The sequence below is a fragment of the Sus scrofa genome, chromosome 9 (genome assembly GCF_054392235.1).
Source record: "Sus scrofa isolate SSC_HxYL_T2T_F1_AM1 chromosome 9, Sscrofa_HxYL_maternal_Yorkshire_Landrace_v2.0, whole genome shotgun sequence".
Taxonomy (NCBI): Eukaryota; Metazoa; Chordata; class Mammalia; order Artiodactyla; family Suidae; genus Sus; species Sus scrofa.
This window is the reverse complement of record NC_139391.1, coordinates 112,054,124-112,073,720: the sequence shown is the minus strand read 5'-3', so window position 1 is coordinate 112,073,720 and position 19,597 is coordinate 112,054,124. Positions and strand designations below refer to the sequence as shown.

Sequence of the window (19,597 nt, the reverse complement as noted above, 5' to 3'; positions counted from 1 at the left end):
GCTAGGACATCCAGTACTATGTTGAATAAAAGAGGTTAGAGTGAACACTTTATTCTTTCGTTGGTCTCATTTCTTTTATGTACACCCCCCCCACACTATTGTGGTGTTTTCCTGATTGTGAACGCTATCATGCCTATTTTCCTTTTTTAATCGTAAAATTCCTTCCTAAGGCATCTGGTCTTTTTTTCATGGTTTGAAAATTAATACACAGATTAATGGTATGGTTCTTACCTCTCTTCTGAACTATAAAACTAATTCTGTTGGCTATTTCTATTTTGAGCCTGAACAAGCACTGCTGATTCTACATATGAAATCCATGTGTGAACATAGCCTAGGTTCTGTACATTAAAGTAAAATGAATTTTTTGTTCTTTTCTTTTTAGGGCCGCACCCGCAGTATGTGGAGGTTCCCAGGCTAGGGGTCCAGTCAGAGCTTCAGCTGCCAGCCTACACCACAGCAACACAGGATCTGAGCTGTGTCTGTGGCCTACTCTGCAGCTCATGGCAACACCGGATCCTTAACCCATTGAGCAAGACCAGGGATCAAATCTACAACCTCATTGTTCCTGGCTGGATTAGTTTCCGCTGCACCATGATGGAAACTCCAAATTCTTTTTTTTTTTTTTTTTTTTTTTTTTTTTTAATTCCCTCTCCCCTAACCTTTTCCTCTGGCAGTCTCTGTTACTGTTAATTAAGTGTGGTAAGTTAGATGTATGCTTGTTCCCTATGTAGGTAGTGAATTCCTTGAAGGCAGGAGTGCATTCATGTTCATCTTTAAACAAAGATTCCTGGTTGGCTACTTCATGAGAAGCTGAATTCCCTCTGTCAGTTAATCAAGAAACTTAAGAATTCTCTTTTAACTCTAGGTCTATCAAATCACCTATTTTCAGCTTGTCTCTAAGTTTTATATGTTACAGTGTCAATATTTACTGAATTTTTCTCTTCCTTGACATTATTAGTGCTACCGTTTTTGGTCTGGTTTTCATCCTGTCACTTGGGCTGTTAACGTACCATCTTACTAGCCTCTGTGGCTCTATTCTGTCTGTGGATGTTCTGGTAAATGAGCTTTCTGGGAAAATCGAAAAAGCCCTCATTTTGTATTATATGTCAATTTTCATAGGGTAAATACCCTCACCATGATCAGTTTTAAGATAACTATATTGTGGAGTTCCCATCGTGGCACAGTGGTTAACGAATCCAACTTGGAACCATGAGGTTGCAGGTTCGATCCCTGGCCTTGCTCAGTGGGTTAAGGATCCAGCATTGCTGTGAGCTGTGCTATAGGCTGCAGACATGGCTTGGATCCTGAGTTGCTGTGGCCATTGGCTGCAGCTCCGATTCGACCCCTAGCCTGGGAACCTCCATATGCTGTGGGTGCGGCCATAGAAAAGGCAAAAAAAAAAAAAAAAAAAGATAACTGTATTGTGAGGTCAGCTAGCTCACACAATTCTTGAAAATTTAACAGTTGGCCCTCTGGAACCAATGTGAGCTAGCCCCAGGACACCACTGCAGGGCCAATCCGCTTTTAGTCATCTTCCATACTGCGGCCAGAATCCGCTCTACAACACAATGCTAACAGAGCTCTTTCTTGGCTTTGAAACCTTAAATGGGATATAGTCTGAACATTTTGGATGTTTTTGCCCCTTTTCAGACTACACCCCAGCCTTCCTTTGGAATCTCAAATCCTGTTACTTTTGACATTGTTCAGTACACATGCACACTGATCTAGACATACTGAAGTCAGTATTTCCCCTATTTCTCACAACATGCCATTGAATTTGCTGCCTTTAAACTTTCTGTCTTGAAATTGCTATCTCCACATCTCTACCTGGCAGGATTCTTAATTCTGAGAACAGTCTGGCAAACTTGAAGGAAATGGGATTCTCAAAATTAAGGCCAGTTTCCATCCTTCACTCAACTCCACTTTGAGAGTAGTCAGGAATGAGTCTTTGCTTTTAGCAGAATGAGACTTCCAGCTGATATATAGACTAGTTCATTCAACCAGTGTTGAGCACTTGCCACGTGTCAGACTCTGTGGATGTGGTAGTAAACAAAGTAAAGAACCTTGTTCTCATGGAGCATACATTATACTCAATATAGACAATTGATATTTTTTCATAAGTACTTTGTTGTGCTTATTCGTTTCATCATCTCTGTCAAGGCAGTCTTAAGCAGATCTACCATATAGTTAGGAGCTAGTCATTTATACCTACATTGACTTCACTTCTGTGTATCTATTTTTAACTCATAACTCTCTCCATTTTCCTTTCACAGATTTCTGGATTTTTATATGGAAAGATATCTTCTTAACATCTAGCATCGCTTCTTTTTCTTCTTTCTCTTCAGGGTCTACTTTCAACAGTAATACCTATAATTTTGTAGTTTCCTACTTCTATTCAAATTGCACATTCACTTTATTATAACAGTATGTGTGCATTGATCTAGAGATACCAGAAACCATAAATACCAAATATAGTCAATTTTCCTGCTGTCATCGTCAGTGACCTTGTTTTCTTGAGTTAAAGGGTGTGGTTAGTAGTGATTTTTTTAATCTTGTACCTCATATTTTTCTTTTGATTCTCTGGCAAAAGCTAGCTTTTAACAGTATGCATAGTGGTCCAGAGTGTGGGTTCTGCAGCTAGACTTCCTGGATTCAAATCTCAGGGAGGTTGCACAAGTTGCGTGCCCTGACTGTGTCTTTCTTCGTCTGCAGAAAGGGAAAGATGGTTGTTCCAACAGTGTTGTTTGAATATTGAATGACTGAGTATGTATAAAGTGCTTAGATCAGTGCCTGACACATAAGTTCTTAGTGAATGTCACCATTCTTCTGCTATTCCACCTGCCCCTTCCTTCTCATGTATAGTAGAAAGCATTTATAACAGTCCGTGGTGCATAGAAAGACCTCAAAATATGTTTCACTATGATTGTAATTGTCCTCTTGTTTAATACCTGTAGTTTAATGCAGTGTAATTAATAAAGATTTTTTTCTTATTTTTTTCCCAGAATGTTATAGTGATTTTTTAAATGAAGACTTTGATGTAAAGACTTACACTTCTCAATCTATTCATCAAGCTGTAATTGCTGAACAACTAGCAAAACTTGCCCAGGGAATCAGTCAGCTGGATAAAGAACTACACCTACAGGTAATTCTAATCTTCTGGATTATACAGATTATTCAGGCCAGGGTGCTAATATATCACTTTAATAATCCTTTTGTTATTTAAATGCATACTTAGGTGAACAAATGCATATATTTCATGGTGTAGCATATTTTTCCAAGTATACTTTTTTTTTTTTTTTTTTTTTGTCTTTTTGCTATTTCTTTGGGCCACTCCCGCGGCATATGGAGGTTCCCAGGCTAGGGGCTGAATCGGAGCTGTAGCCCCTGGCCTACACCAGAGCCACAGCAACGCAGGATCCGAGCCACCTCTGCAACCTACACCACAGCTCACGGCAACGCCGGATCCTTAACCCACTGAGCAAGGGCAGGGACCGAACCCGCAACCTCGTGGTTCCCAGTCGGATTCATTAACCACTGCGCCACGACGGGAACTACTTCCAAGTATACTTTTAAAGTTATCTGTAAACTACTTCTTCTTTAAAAATTTTATAAATATACTTGATTTACAATGTTCTGTAAATTTCTGCTTACACCAATCATACATATATACATTCTTTTTCTCATGTTGTTTTCCATCATGTTCTATCACAAGAGATTGGATATGGTTTCCTGTGCTAAATAGCTTGACATCATTGCTTATTCATTCTAAATGTAATAGTTTGAATCTACTAACCCCAAACTCCCAGTCCATCCCACTCCCTCCCTCCTGCCCCTTGGCAACCATAAGTCCGTTCTCCATGTCCATGAGTTTGTTTCTTTTCTGTAGATAGGTTCGTTTGTGCCATATATTAGATTCCAAATATAAGTGTTGTCATAGGGTATTTGTCTTTCTCTGACTTACTTCACTTAATATGAGAGTCTCTAGTTCCATCGCTGTTGCTGCAAATAGTATTCTGTTCTTTTTTATGACTGCGTGGTATTCCATTATGTATATATACCACATCTTCTTAATCCATTCATCTGTCGATGGGCATTTAGGTTGTTCCCATGTTTTGGCTATTGTGATAGTGCTGCATTGGACATACAGGTGCTTGTATCTTTTTGAATGGAAGTTTTGTCCCCATATATGCTGGGATTTGTCCAGTGGGATTGCTGGATCATATGGTAGCTCTGCATTTAGTTTTCTGAGGTACCTCCATACTGTTTTCCACAGTGGTTGTACCACTTTACATTCCCACCAACAGTGTAGGCGGCTTCCCTTTTCTCCACACCCTCTCTAGCATTTGTTATTTGTAGACTTACTAATGATGGCCATTCTGACTGGTGTGAGGTGGTACCTCATTGTAGTTTTGATTTACAATAATAATTAGTGATGTTGTACATTTTTTTCATGTGCTTGTTGGCCATCTGTATGTCTTTAGAGAAATGTCTGTTTAGGTCTTCTGCCCATATTTCAATTGGTGTTTGTTTTTTTTTTTTTGTTTTTTTTTTTTTTGTCTTTTTGCCATTTCTTGGGCCGCTCCCGCGGCATATGGAGGTTCCCAAGCTAGGGGTCTAATCAGAACTGTAGCTGCCAGCCTATTCCAGAGACACAGCAACGCGGGATCCGAGCTGCGTCTGCAACCTTCACCACAGGTCACAGCAACGCCAGATCATTAACCCACTGAGCAAGGGCAGGGATCGAACCCGCAACCTCATGGTTCCTAGTCGGATTCGTTAACCACTGCGCCACGACGGGAACTCCTCAATTGGTTTGTTTTCGGGTTGTTGAGTTGTATAAGTTGTTTTTATATTTTGGAGATAAAGCTCTGTTGGTTGCATTGTTTGCAGCTATTTTCTCTCATCATGTAGGTTGTCTTTTTTTCTTTGTTTTTCTTCTTTTTAATTTTTTTTTTGTTCGTGGTTTCCTTTGCTGTGCAAAAATTGTAAGTTTGATTAGGTCAAATTGGTTTATTTTTGTTTTTATTTCTGTGGCCTTGGGAGACTGACCTAAGAAAACATTAGTATGATTAATGTCAGAGAATGTTTTGCATGTGTTTTCTTCTGGGAGTTTGATGGTATCTTGTCTTATGTTTAAGTCTTTAGGTCATTTTGAGTTTATTTTTGTGCATGATGTGAGGGTGTGTTCTAGTTTCATCATTTTACATGCAGCTGTCCAGTTTTCCTAGCATCACTTGCTGAAGAGACTATTTCTTTCTCATTTTATTTTCTTGCTTCCTTTGTCAAAGATTAATTGACAGTAGGTGTCTGAGATTATTTCTGTATTTTCTATTCTGTTCCATTGTTAAAAAGTGAATATACCCATCTCTCCTTTTAGTCATACTTTATTTTCATCATCTTAACTGATGTGGAGGACTATAGGTAGGCAAAAAAATAGGATGTCTTTGATAAAGATAGTAGAAAATGGAATTTTAGAAGCAGAACAATGTGAATAAGAAAACCTGAGGAGTTCCCGATGTCAGCTGAGCAGTAATGAACCCGACTAGTATCCATGAGGATTTGGATTCAATCCTTGCCCTTGCTCATTGGGTTAAGGATCCAGCATTATCATTAGCTGTGGTGTAGGCTGACAGCTGCTGCTTTGATTCGACCCCAAACCTGGGACCTTCCATATGCCGTACTTGTGACCCTAAAAGCAAAGAAAAACAAAGCAAAACCTGTTGTGCTTTCACTGCTGTGGCGTGGGTTCAATCCCAGGTCTGGGAACTGAGATAAAACATAAAGCCACTGCACACCAAAGCAAACAAACAATCAAACAAACAAAAAACAAAAAAACATGAAAAACAAGAAGGAAGGAAAAACTGGGGTGTTCCTATTGGCAGTTCACATTTTATGAGCACAAAATGTAACATTTGATGAAATTATAGTAAGTTGGTAAATTCGTGGTGAATAGAAGGGTAGTTAGGAGGTGGGTCCTAGGCTCAGTTTTACTGTTACTTTTTTTTTTTTTTTTTTTTTAAACTGTTGTACCCCTGGCATGTGGAACTTCCCTGACTGGGGATTGAACCTGTGCCACAGCAGTGACAGTGTCAGATCCCACTGAGCACTAGGGAAATCCGAGTCTTGCTTTCTCTAAAAAAATATGTGTAATGGATTGGAGTGAATAATGGGGAAAAGGATATTTTAGTGGAAAATCTTGGAGATTCCTCCTGTTCTATAATTGTAAGGTTTTACAAGTTTGTTTTATGGTGTCCTTCCTAGTGTTACCTTTTTTTCTGAGCAGGCACTTAATAAATATTTAAATGAGAGAACAAATACATCAATAATTGATTTACTGGGAAACCTCGATCTGGTATAATATGAAATGTGTCCACTTAAATTTTTTTAAGTTTCCGAAATTTTATTCACTAATTATAATTGATGTTTTGGTTTTATCTTTTTTCATTTTATAATGGAAAAAATAAAAATCAGTTAAATTTATGTTTTACTTTATCTACCAAACGAGCAGCTTAGGACTAGGATGATGTCTAAGATCAATTTAACTCCAAAATTCTGGTTTTATAGTTAATAGATCATTGTTTATTGAAAAACATTTATAAGACAGTTTTAATTGTCAGGCTTTGCATTAGGCTGTGAAGATAGAACAATGAACACATTTCCTGGCTCAAAGGATTCATAGACCAGTGGCAGATGCAGATAGAAATAATGGCAGGCAAGTAATACCTGTTTTAAATAGAATTGTACCAAGTTTTTATGGGAGCAGGGGAAAACACACTTAACTCTGCCTAGGTTTCTCAGGGGTAACTTTTTGCAAGAGCTACCTGAAATTCTGCCTTTTTGTGGTTGACATTTTCCTTATTCTTTGCATGTAATACCTTATCTGAAGGAATTGATAAAAACTTAAAATATATTTAGCATCTCCTAGAGGGGGCAAGTTATAGTTGTTTTGGATGTGAGGTAGAGGAAATTTTTGAGTCCTAGTATGATAACTGAGCCTTTTCCAATTATTTTTCTGCAGAAGCAAAATTGGGATAGTGCTAATGAAACCCGTAAATAAAATATAATAAAAAAATTTAAAATATCTGATGAGAATACAATCATAGTAGGAGACCTTAATACGCCCCTCACATCAATGGACAGATCCTCTAGACAGAAAACCAATAAAGCAACAGAGATCCTAAAGGAAACAATAGAAAAGTTAGACTTAATTGATATCTTCAGGACACTACATCCAAAAAGCAGAATACACATTCTTTTCAAATGCTCATGGAACATTCTCAAGAATCGACCACATATTGGGACACAAAGCTAACCTCAGTAAATTTAGGAGCATAGAAATTATCTCAAGTATCTTCTCTGACTACAATGCCATGAAATTAGAAATCAACCATGGGAAAAGGAAAGAGAAAAAACCTACTACATGGAGACTGAACAACATGCTACTAAAAAACCAATGGGTCAATGAGGAAATCAAGAAGGAAATTAAAAACTACCTTGAAACAAATGATAATGAAGACACAACCTCTCAAAATCTATGGGATGCTGCGAAAGCAGTGCTCAGAGGGAAATTTATAGCAATATAGGCCTTTCTCAAAAAAGAAGAAAGATCCCAAATTGACAACTTAACCCTCCACCTAAATGAATTAGAAAAAGAAGAACAAAAAAGTCCTAAAGTCAGCAGAAGGAAGGAAATTATAAAGATCAAAGAAGAAATCAATAAAATAGAGACTCAAAAAACAATAGAGAAAATTAATAAAAACAAGAGCTGGTTCTTTGAAAAGGTGAACAAAATTGACAAACCCCTGGCCAGACTCACTAAAAAGAGGAGAGAAAGAACCCAAATAACCAAAATTATAAATGAAAAAGGAGAAATCACAACAGATACAGCAGAAATACAAAAAACCATAAGAGAATACTATGAACAACTATATGGCAACAAGTTTGACAATCTGGAAGAAATGGACAATTTTCTAGAATCTTACAGCTTGCCAAAACTGAATCAAGCAGAAACAGACCAACTGAACAGACCGATCACTAGAAATGAAATTGAAGAGGTCATAAAATCACTCCCTACACATAAAAGTCCAGGACCAGATGGCTTCACAGGTGAATTCTATCAAACATATAAAGAGGAATTGGTGCCCATCCTCCTTAAACTCTTTCAAAAGGTTGAAGAAGGAATACTCCCAAAGACATTCTATGATGCCACCATCACCCTAATTCCAAAACCAGAGATACCACCAAAAAAGAAAACGATCGCCCAATATCATTGATGAATATAGATGCAAAAATTCTCAACAAAATCTTAGCCAACCGAATCCAACAACATATCAAAAAAATTATACACCATGACCAGGTTGGGTTCATCCCAGGTTCACAAGGATGGTTCAACATATGCAAATCAATCAGCATCATATACCACATTAACAAAAAAAAAAGTCAAAAATCATATGATCATCTCAATAGACGCAGAAAAAGCATTTGACAAAGTCCAACATCCATTCATGATCAAGACCCTCGCCAAAGTGGGTATAGAGGGAACATTCCTGAACATAATCAAAGCCATTTATGATAAACCCACAGCGAATATAATACTCAATGGGGAAAAACTGAAAGGCTTCTCAGTCAAATCTGGAACAAGACAGGGATGCCCAGTCTCACCACTGCTCTTCAACATAGTTTTGGAAGTCCTAGCCACAGCAATTAGACAAACAAGAAATAAAAGACATCCATATAGGAAGAGAAGAGATCAAACTGTCACTGTATGCAGATGACATGATACTATACATAGAAAACCCGAAGGACTCAACCCAAAAACTACTTGAACTGATTAATAAATTCAGCAAAGTAGCAGGATATAAGATTAACATTCAGAAGTCAGTCGCATTTCTGTATATCAGCAATGAAATATTAGAAAAGGAATACAAAAATACGATACCTTTTAAAATTGCACCTCACAAAATCAAATACCTCGGAATACACCTGACCAAGGAGGTAAAGGACCTATATGCCGAGAACTATAAAACTTTAATCAAAGAAATCAAAGAAGATGTAAAGAAATGGAAAGATATTCCATGTTCCTGGATTGGAAAAATCAATATTGTGAAAATGGCCATCCTACCCAAAGCAATCTACAGATTCAATGCAATCCCTATCAAATTACCCATGACATTTTTCACAGAACTAGAACAAACAATCCAAACATTTATATGGAACCACAAAAGACCCAGAATCGCCAAAGCAATCCTGAGAAACAAAAACCAAGCAGGAGGCATAATTCTCCCAGACTTCAAGAAATACTACAAAGCCACAGTCATCAAAACAGTGTGGTACTGGTATCAAAACAGACAGACCAATGGAACAGAATAGAGAACCCGGAAATAAACCCTGACACCTGTGGTCAATTAATCTTTGAGAAGGGAGGCAAGAACATAAAATGGGAAAAAGAAAGTCTATTCAGCAAGCATTGCTGGGAAACCTGGACAGCTGCATGCAAAGCAATGAAACTAGAACACACCCTCACACCATGCACAAAAATAAACTCCAAATGGCTGAAAGACTTAAATATACGACAGGACACCATCAAACTCCTAGAAGAAAACATAGGCAAAACACTCTCTGACATCAACATCATGAATGTTTTCTCAGGTCAGTCTCTCAAAGCAATAGAAATTAGAGCAAAAATAAACCCATGGGACCTCATCAAACTGAAAAGCTTTTGCACAGCAAAGGAAACCCAAAAGAAAACAAAAAGACAACTTACAGAATGGGAGAAAATAGTTTCAAACAATGCAGCTGACAAGGGCTTAATCTCTAGATTATATAAGCAACTTATACAACCCAACAGCAAAAAAGCCAATCAGTCAATGGAAAAATGGGCAAAAGACCTGAATAGACATTTCTCCAAAGAAGATATACAGATGGCCAACAAACACATGAAAAAATGCTCAACATCGGTGAGTATAAGAGAAATGCAAATCAAAACTACCATGAGATACCACCTCACACCAGTCAGAATGGCCATCATTAATAAATCCACAAATAACAAGTGCTGGAGGGGGTGTGGAGAAAAGGGAACCCTCCTGCACTGCTGGTGGGAATGTAAACTGGTACAGCCACTATGGAGAACAGTTTGGAGATACCTTAGAAATCTATACACAGAACTTCCATATGACCCCACAATCCCACTCTTGGGCATATATCTGGACAAAACTTTCCTTAAAAAAGACACATGCACCCGCATGTTCATTGCAGCACTATTCACAATAGCTGGAACATGGAAACAACCCAAATGTCCATCGACAGATGATTGGATTCGGAAGAAGTGGTATATATACACAATGGAATACTCCTCAGCCATAAAAAAGAATGACGTGATGCCATTTGCAGCAACATGGATGGAACTAGAGAATCTCATCCTGAGTGAAATGAGCCAGAAAGACAAAGACAAATACCATATGATATCACTTATAACTGGAATCTAATATCCAACACAAATGAACATCTCCTCAGAAAAGAAAATCATGGACTTGGAGAAGAGACTTGTGGCTGCCTGATGGGAGGGGGAGGGAGTGGGAGGGATCGGGAGCTTGGGCTTATCAGACACATCTGATTACAAGGAGATCCTGCTGAATAGCATTGAGAACTTTGAGAACTTTGTCTAGATACTCATGTTGCAACAGAACAAAGGGTGGGGAAAAAATGTATACATGTAAGGATAACTTGATCCCCTTGCTGTACAGTGGGAAAATTAAAAAAAAAAAATCACTGAGATGGTTAAAATTACAAAAAGTATACTGAGGTATGTATTAGGGCTTTAGTACAAGGAGCAGAAACCCCTCTAGGTATTTAAAGCAGGGAGATATTTAATACAGAGCATTGGGTGGACATGGTTGAAAGATCTACTGTAAATCCAATACCGAGGCCTGAAATCTCCTGCTCTTACCTCTCATAACACTGAAAGTTCAGCTTCTAGATACTTGGTAACACAACTCTGGAATGATCATTATGGCTTTCTCAACTGTCTTCAGTTTTTCAGGTCTCAGGATCTTGCTTACTAGCTGAAACAGTAATGGGAAGATAGCCTTCCTGTTTTTTCTGTCTTCTAAATCTCTTGGAAATTCAGTTGACTGCAGAGGAATCTGGGAACTTGTAGTTGTTTTTTTAGGTTTTTCAACCTTTCCAAAGTAGCATAAGGGACAAAGAAGAGAGAATTAAGGAAAATTCATTTTGTTAGGAGGGATGTATTAACAACCATATCAGTGTATTGGGGAAAATTCAAACATCTTCCTGATAAGGGACATAGGAGACCAAAAATAATATTTATTTTAGATGGATGTGATAGAGGAGCTTGATTGAATGATAGTGATATCTGAAACAGGACAAAGTAGAGGATGTAGGGGTTCCAGTGAATGAATCTTTGCTGATTAGGAGCTTCTGTTTACAGACTAGACATGAAACTTCTTATTGTAATAAAGGGTACAGAATAATAAGGATTCCTGCATTATTCTAAAGCTTTGCATGATTTCTTGATGTTTCTAGGAATCTCTTGCATGTGGCTTTTAATGCTTATGTTTTTTGATATAATTCTTCACACTTCCCTCATTTTCTTAAAAATATCAATCTTCTGCAGGGAAGACAGTTTGCTGCGACAGTGGGAACCTAGAAGCAGGGAGATGTTCAGGGATAGTTGGGCGTTGATTCTGTTATCTTTACAAATTAGAATGTATTCTTGATGATGCTAAATTAAGTTCAAGAACTAGCACTATTTGCAATAGCCAAGACATGGAAACAACCTAAATGTCCATCGACAGAGGAGTGGATCAAGAAGATGTGGTACATATACACAATGGAGTATTACTCAGCCATTAAAAGGAACAAAATACCAGCATATTTAGCAACATGGATGGACCTAGAAATTATCATGCTAAGTGAAGTCAGCCATACAATGAGACACCAACATCAAATGCTTTCACTGACATGTGGAATCTGAAAAAAGGACAGACTGAACATCTCTGCAGAACAGATGCTGACTCACAGATATTGAAAAACTTATGTTCTCTGGAGGAGACAGTTTGGGGGGTGGGGGCATGTGCTTGGGTTGTGGGATGGAAATCCTGTGAAATTGGATTGTTATGATCATTATACAACTACAGATGTGATAAATTCATTTGAGTAATAAAGAAAAAAACTAGAAAAACCTGATGTTTGAAAACATCCTTTGAAGGGAATTAGCATGGCAAGAATTAGCTGTTATTTTGTTTTTCAGTTTTGGTACACCTACACCTGCACATCCCACTAGGAAATCAAGAAGCTAGTGAAAACACTTCTTTGGCTGTATGTCAAACTCTAAGCGTGTTTGTGTTCCTGTCGATTGTTCATCTCAAACACACCTTTATAATTTACATCTTTCTTTTTTGTTATTAGCATTTTCCTCCTTTGCATATAGGGAGAGACCTTCAATTCTACAAAAGAAAAATACCTAATACTTGGAATGCTTATTATTCATTCTTGATTTTCAGGTCGTTGCAAGACATGAAGATTTATTGGCACAAGCAACTGGGATTGAGTCTTTAGAAGGTATATTTCCATTAACTGTCATATAGAGCTAGTTCAGGGCTTGGAAACTTGACGTGAAGGATCAGAAAGTAAATATTTTAGACTTTGCAAGCCATGCTGTCTTGGTTGCAACTACTAAGCTTTACAGAGTGAAAGCAGCCAGGTGCTATGTAAATGAACGTGTATGGCTGTGTTCCAACAAAACTTTAATAATTAAACTGCTGACCCCTGAGCTAAACTATCTGGGTTTAAATCCTTGCTTTGCCACTTACTACATGTGCAACTTTGGACAAGTTATTTAACCTTTCAGTGCCTGAGTTTTATTTATAAAGAGGTATAGTAATATGTACTAACATTGCATTATTTTGAGGATTAAATGCTTAGAACAGTTCCCGGCACATAGTTAGTACTTCTGTAACTTTTAATGAATGAAAACAATAGTGAACACCACCAAAATAGTGGAAATAGGCTTGAATTCTTTCCTTATGTTTACTTTGATTTTTTGAAGAGTTTCAAAGAAAGCCGTAGTAGAATAACAATACAATGGATTTTTATTATGAACCCTCTTATTTTTGTTTGACTACATCTTATGAATTTTTCATTTGCTCTTTAATGAAGTGAACTACATTTCATAAATATGAAATGTTAATATTGTATTTTTTATTTTCACTTGTGTTGCGATCGCTGTTATTAATCATTGCACATCAAAAGAGAGCTAAGTGATTTTTTTCCCTTTGTTGACCAAATTCTCAAAGGGAAAGGATATTGCTTTCTGTGATGCAGTGTTCTTTAATGCTTCCCCCAGTGTGTCTTATGCATACTCAAAGGTATTATTCTCACTAAACACACTGTTTCTAAAGCATCCTGATTAAGAACACAGTATTTCAGAAATGATAGTTTGACTATTATTTGAATATTTAGGATAGATAGATATCAGATTATGTTTGTGGGATAATTAAGAGGGTCTAAATAGTGACTTCCTATTGGAAATTGATTTTTTTAATCTCGTGATATTTTTAAATGTTTCTGGAAACAAGGAAACCATACTTTGTGGGTTTTTTTTTTTTTGAACTATAGTTGATTTATAGTGTTCTGTTAATTTCTGCCATAGTGCGCAGTGACTTGGAAGCCAAGAGAAAAAAATGTTTTAGGGAGGAAGGGAGTCATGAGGGAATTCCCTCGTGGCATAGTTGGTTAAGGATCCAGTATTGTTGCTGCTGTGGCTCAGGTCACAGGCTTTGATCCCTGCTTAGGAACTTCCACATGCCACAGGTACAGCCAAAAAAAATTAAGTCTTTTATTTTTAAAAAAATGTATCATGGATTTCTAAGAGTTCTAACAACATGAAGACAGAACTGACAATAGAATTTGGCACCTTGGAGGTTTCTGGTGACTTTGACAAGATGTGTATTGGTTGAGTATGTGTGAAAGCTATTGAGAGTGGGTTGTGGAAAGAATAAGATGTAAGGGAGTGATGATCACAAGTAAAGGGAGTTCATTCTTCAAGTTTTAAGGTCAGTAAACCATAAAACCAGCAGAAAAATGGAAGTCCTTGGGTCCAGAAAGGATTCTCTTGGACTGAGCCATATTAAAACATATTTGTATGTGGATAGGAACGTTAATTAATTCTAATATTTCTTCATCAAATATGTAACAATATCTACACTTAAATTGACTTAAATGTTATGTTTCAGAGCTATAGCTCTGGCAGTTGGATATAGAAACTGAATTTTAAAAGAATGGAGCTCAAAAGAAGTATCTATAATACTGGAAAACCTATTGAAGGGAAATAAAATAGTAAAGTTTAAGATCTATCTTCCTGAAAATAATTTTACAGTTTGGCAAATAGTTCTTCATCATGTTATGCGATTAGTAAGGGCAATAATATACTTGTTGTCCATTATTTATTACTGGGTTTAGAGTATACCAGGCAGAGAGTACGTCATTTCCACATTGTTCAGGGTTTTGTAGACCAGGCAGTGGACATAGGAGCAAAGGGGAAACTTTGGAAGGGTTTTAGCAAATGGGTTGTATGATATAATTTGTACTTCCAAAGATCACTCAGGCTTCTTTGTTTGTGATTGTAGTACAATGCATATTAACATGAAATTTACATTTTGAACTATATAATTCAGTGGGTTTAACTACATTTGCAGTGTTGTTCGACCATCTCTATCCAGTTCCAGAACTTTTTCATCACCCCAGATGGAAATTTTACACCCATTAAGCAATCACTCCCCATTCCTTGTCAGACTTCCTTAGTGGAGCAAGGATTGGAGGGGTAATACCAGTTAGAGGCTTTTACAGTGGTCTAGGTAAAAGAGATTGGCTGCTTGAATTGTGATGATGGCAGAAAAAAAAATTGAAAACTTTCTTTTTTTCTTTTTGTTTTTTTTAAACCCAGATTTTTGTTTTTTTTTTTTTTTGTCTTTTGTCTTTGTTGTTGTTGTTGCTATTTCTTGGGCCGCTCCCGCGGCATATGGAGGTTCCCAGGCTAGGGGTTGAATCGGAGCTGTGGCCACCGGCCTACACCAGAGCCACAGCAACGCGGGATCCGAGCCGCGTCTGCAACCTACACCACAGCTCACGGCAATGCCGGATCGTTAACCCACTGAGCAAGGGCAGGGACCGAACCCGCAACCTCATGGTTCCTAGTCGGATTCGTTAACCACTGCGCCACGACGGGAACTCCTTAAACCCAGTTTTGATAATTTATAAATTTGTCAAGTAATATAAGCTGTTATGTTTTTGTAGGTGTTCTTCAAATGATGCAGACAAGAATTGGAGCTTTACAGGGAGCTGTTGATAGGTACTGTTATTAATTTTGTAAGTAAATGAAATGGAAAGATTTTTATACATTAATATTTTAGAGATAATTTTGTCACTTCTCTCTTTGTTTTTCCTTTAGGATGAAAGCAAAAATTGTTGAGCCATACAATAAAATAGTAGCCCGTACTGCTCAACTAGCAAGACTTCAGGTATGTTCTCATTTGTCACTTCTTTATACTTTTTGATTAATTTTGTTTTTGTAAGTGGAAAGATTTCAAAAGAATGAAAATTCTGAGGCAGTAAGAATATGAGAGAAAAGGAAAAATACTAAAGCGCTTTAAAAGAAGATATCCAGTTTAAAAAATAAAAACAAACTACTATTCAAGTGAATTATTTTCGCTCTTATTGTTGGAGTGTATAATCATTTTACTAACTTTTTAGAATTCAGAATTATTTAATAGAGAACACAAAGTAACCTAATGTTTATTCTTACAGTTCGTTATGATCAAGTGTAAGGAACCCAAAACTCTGGCTTATTCCAATAGTAGTACTTATGGTTATTCAGGAAATTCACTTTTTGACTAAAATTTAGTAATTTTCTAGCTTTATGGAAGAGATACACAAAACATTTAAAATTTTATTTTCCACATAGTTTTCACGATTATTCAAGGACTATTTGCCTGTATTTAGATATGTAGATTGTTTCATACTTTGTACAGTGTAGGTACTATTGCTGTGATTAATTTTATACTTACAGTGTTTTTCCCTCTTTGGATTATTTTCCTAAGAAATCTGGGAAATTTGCACTCTGTTTTACAAAGCAAAGTAAAAGTTTCTTTTGTTTTCCTCACTCCCTTTTTACATTTTATTAATGTAATCTGAGGGCCTGATACTTTCCTGTCTTTTTTGTTTTTTTCTTCTTGTGTGTCTTTTATTAGTAGCACCTTTCCCTTCCCCCTTGGGGAATCTTATTTACCATTGTTCTATGTCCTTTTCCTATTGGTTCCCTTATTTCCTGTTGTTTTTGTCTACAATTGTACTATTTTATCCAGGCCCACTCCCCTGTTTTACCTTTGATAATTTGGTCTTTAATATTCAATGTCTGCTGTATGCCAGAGCTTTGGGAATCCCAGGTCATTTTGGTGTCTTTCCTCAGTTCACTAAATATCACCAAACCTTACTCTGCTCCAGACCATGGCCTAAGTCTCTGACTGGAGGCATCATTATGACTGTGACATCTTCTATCAAGTAGCTAAGAGTAGGGGAGACAGGCTGATGATTACAAGGTATTGCAATAAAGTCTATAAACTGTCGTAATTAACACTAAAGAATGTTTACTATATGCTCAGTGCTTTACCTTCATTATCTTTTTCCTTATAGTAATCCTAAGAGATTGTTTTATAGATGGAAACATTGAAAGTTTTCCGTCAAATTACTTTTAACCTATTTTTGTCTGATTTTATTTTATTTTTGTCTTTTTGCCATTTCTTGGGCCGCTTCCACAGCATGTGGAGGTTACCAGGCTAGGGGTCAAATCGGAGCTGTAGCTGCTGGCCTACACCACAGCCACAGCCACACAGGATCTGAGCCGCATCTGCAACCTACATCACAGCTCACGGCAACGCCAGATCCTTAATTCACTGAGCAAGTCCAGGAATCGAACCCGCAACCTCTTGGTTCCTAGTCAGAGTCATTAACCACTGAGCCCTGATGGGAACTCCCTGTTTTTGTCTGATTTTAAAGTTTATTTCTCATAAGCAGCATTTATATGTTGGGTCTTGCTTTTTTAACCAGTCTTTAAAAATCTGCTTTTTAATTGAGATGCTTAGACCGTTTATATTTAATGTGATTATTGACATGGTTGTGTTTAAGTCTTTCATTTTCTTATCTGTTTTCTGTTTGTCCTGTTTGTTCTTTGCTCCTTGTTTCTTCTTTTTCTGCCTTGTTTGGTGTTAATTGAGTTTTTTTGTGATTGCATTTATTTCCTTTGTTGGTTTATTAGCTCTAACTCTTGCTTTTTTAATTTTACCGATTGCTCTAGGATATATTGTATACATTTTAACTGCTCAGTGTACCTTCTAGTGATATTATAGCATTTCACGTATAGTATATAGACGTTATAATAGTATACTTTCATTTCTTCCCTCCCCACTTTTGTGCCATTATTATACATTTTACTTTTACATTGTTATAAACCCACAATAGATTGTTATTGTTTTTCCTTCAACAGTCATTTTTTAAAGAGATTTTAAAAGATAATTTACCTCTGCAGTTGCCATGCTTTTCTTTCCTTTGATTAGACCCATATCTCTAGGTGGAATCATTTTACTTGTCCCCTAAGAACTTCTTTTTAACTTTTTTGTGGTGTGGATCTGCTGTTGATAAATTCTTTCAGCTTTTGTATGTCTAAAGAAATCTTTATTTCATCTTTGATTTTGAAGGGTATTTTTGCTGGACGTAGAATTGAATGATTTGTTGCTTTCAGTACCCCAAAGATACTGCTTAGCTGTTTTCTCATTTGCATTGTTTCATATGAAAAATGTGTGATCTTTGTTTTTCTTTACATAAAATTTTTTTTCTCACCCTGTTTTTCAGGTTTTCATTTAGCACTGGGTTTTGAGCAATTTCACTATTATTTGCCATTGTATAGTTGCTTTGTGTGTGTGTGTGTGTGTTCATTTTTGCTTATAGTTCATTGAGCTTTTTTATTTGTCGGTGTAAAATTTTCATCAAATATGGAAAATTTATGGCCATTATTTCTCCAAATAGTTTGTCTCTCCCTGCCGTTTCTTCTCCTTCTGGGACTACAGTTAGTAATATGTTAGGTGTCTTGAAGGTGTCCCACAGATGACCCAGAGCTGACTGAATGCTCTATTCATTTTTTCCCCCCACAGCCTGCTTTTCCCTGTGTGTTTTATTTTGGATAATTTTTATCACTTTCACTTCAAGTTTACTAATCATTTCTTCAGTGCCAATCTGCTGCTAATCTCATTTAGTGTAGTTTTCATTTTAGACATTTTTGTTTTTATCTCCAGAAGTTTGATATGGGTGTTTTCTTTACTTTTCAATTTATCTACTTAACTTTTTGAACATATGGAATATTACTAAAATAACTGGTTAAATGTCTTTGCTAGTTTATAGCGTGTGCCATTCATACTACAGGCCAGTGTTAGAGCATTTCCATCACTGCAAAAAGATCCTTCATTGTGTGTTTGTCATTGTCTTACTCCATTCAAGCTGCTCTGACAGAATACCATAGATCGTGGCTTATAAACTACAGAAACTTAATTCTCACATTTTTGGAGGCTGGAGGTGCAAATCAGGATTACAGCGCGGTTGAGTCCTGGTGAGGATCCGCTTCTTGGTTGCAAATAGTCATTTTCTTATTATATCCTCAACTGGCAGAGAGGATTAGAGAGCTCTCTGGGGTCTTTTTATAAAGGCAATAATCCCATTCATGAGGGCTTCACTCTTATGACCTACTTACCTCCCAAGGTCTCTGCCTCCTAATATTAGCACTTTGGGGATTAGGATTCCAACATGTGAATTTTGTCATTTAGCCTGTTCTAGCCACCAATCCCTCTTCCTTCCTATCCTCGGTCCTAGGGAACCATTAATCTATTTTCTGTCTCTATAGATTTGCCTTTTCTGTTAATTTCATATAAATGGAGTCATAGGAGTTCCTGTCGTGGCGCAGTGGTTAACGAATCCGACTAGGAACCATGAGGTTGCGGGTTCGATCCCTGCCCTTGCTCAGTGGGTTAAGGATCCGGCATTGCCGTGAGCTGTGGTGTAGGTTGCAGACGAGGCTCGGATCCCAAGTGGCTGTGGCTGTGGCGTAGGCTGGCAGCTACAGCTCCGATTCTACCCCTAGCCTGGGAACCTCCATATGCCGCAGGAGCAGCCCAAGAAATGGCAAAAAGACCAAATAAATAAATAAATGGAGTCATATAAGATATACTAAATAGCCTTTTGTGCCTGGCTTTTTACACTTTGCATAATGCTTTAAGATTCGTCCATGTCATAGATTGTTAACAGTAGTTCATTCCCCCCCCCCTTTTTTTTTTAAATTGTTGAATCTGTCCATTTTATGGACATAGCACTTTTTGTTTATCCATTCACAGTTGCAGACAATTTGGATTGTTTTTAGTTACTGGCTTTTTTTTTTTTTTTTTGCTTTTCAGGGCCACACTCAGGGCATATGGAAGTTCCCAGGCTGGGGGTTGAATTGGAGCTGCAGTTGGTGGCCTACACCATGGTCACAGCAATG

General features: G+C 37.2%; 1 protein-coding gene across 4 annotated transcripts in view; it reads left to right on the top strand.

The window, feature by feature from the left end:
• COG5 (component of oligomeric golgi complex 5) overlaps positions 1-19,597 on the top strand; it is a 277,016-nt gene that overhangs the window by 5,163 nt on the left and 252,256 nt on the right. For 3 of the 4 annotated variants that reach the window (XR_014816125.1, XR_014816126.1, XM_021102595.2), the window contains exons 2-5: positions 3,003-3,142; positions 12,522-12,579; positions 15,313-15,367; positions 15,467-15,536. Coding sequence is in view for 2 of the 4 variants with exons in the window: in XM_021102595.2 (XP_020958254.2) it covers positions 3,003-3,142; positions 12,522-12,579; positions 15,313-15,367; positions 15,467-15,536 (323 nt within the window). In the remaining 2 variants the exon portion in view is untranslated. Of the gene's footprint in view, positions 1-3,002; positions 3,143-12,521; positions 12,580-15,312; positions 15,385-15,466; positions 15,537-19,597 lie in introns of all 4 variants that reach the window. The other variant, XM_084977452.1, reaches the window with a different exon arrangement.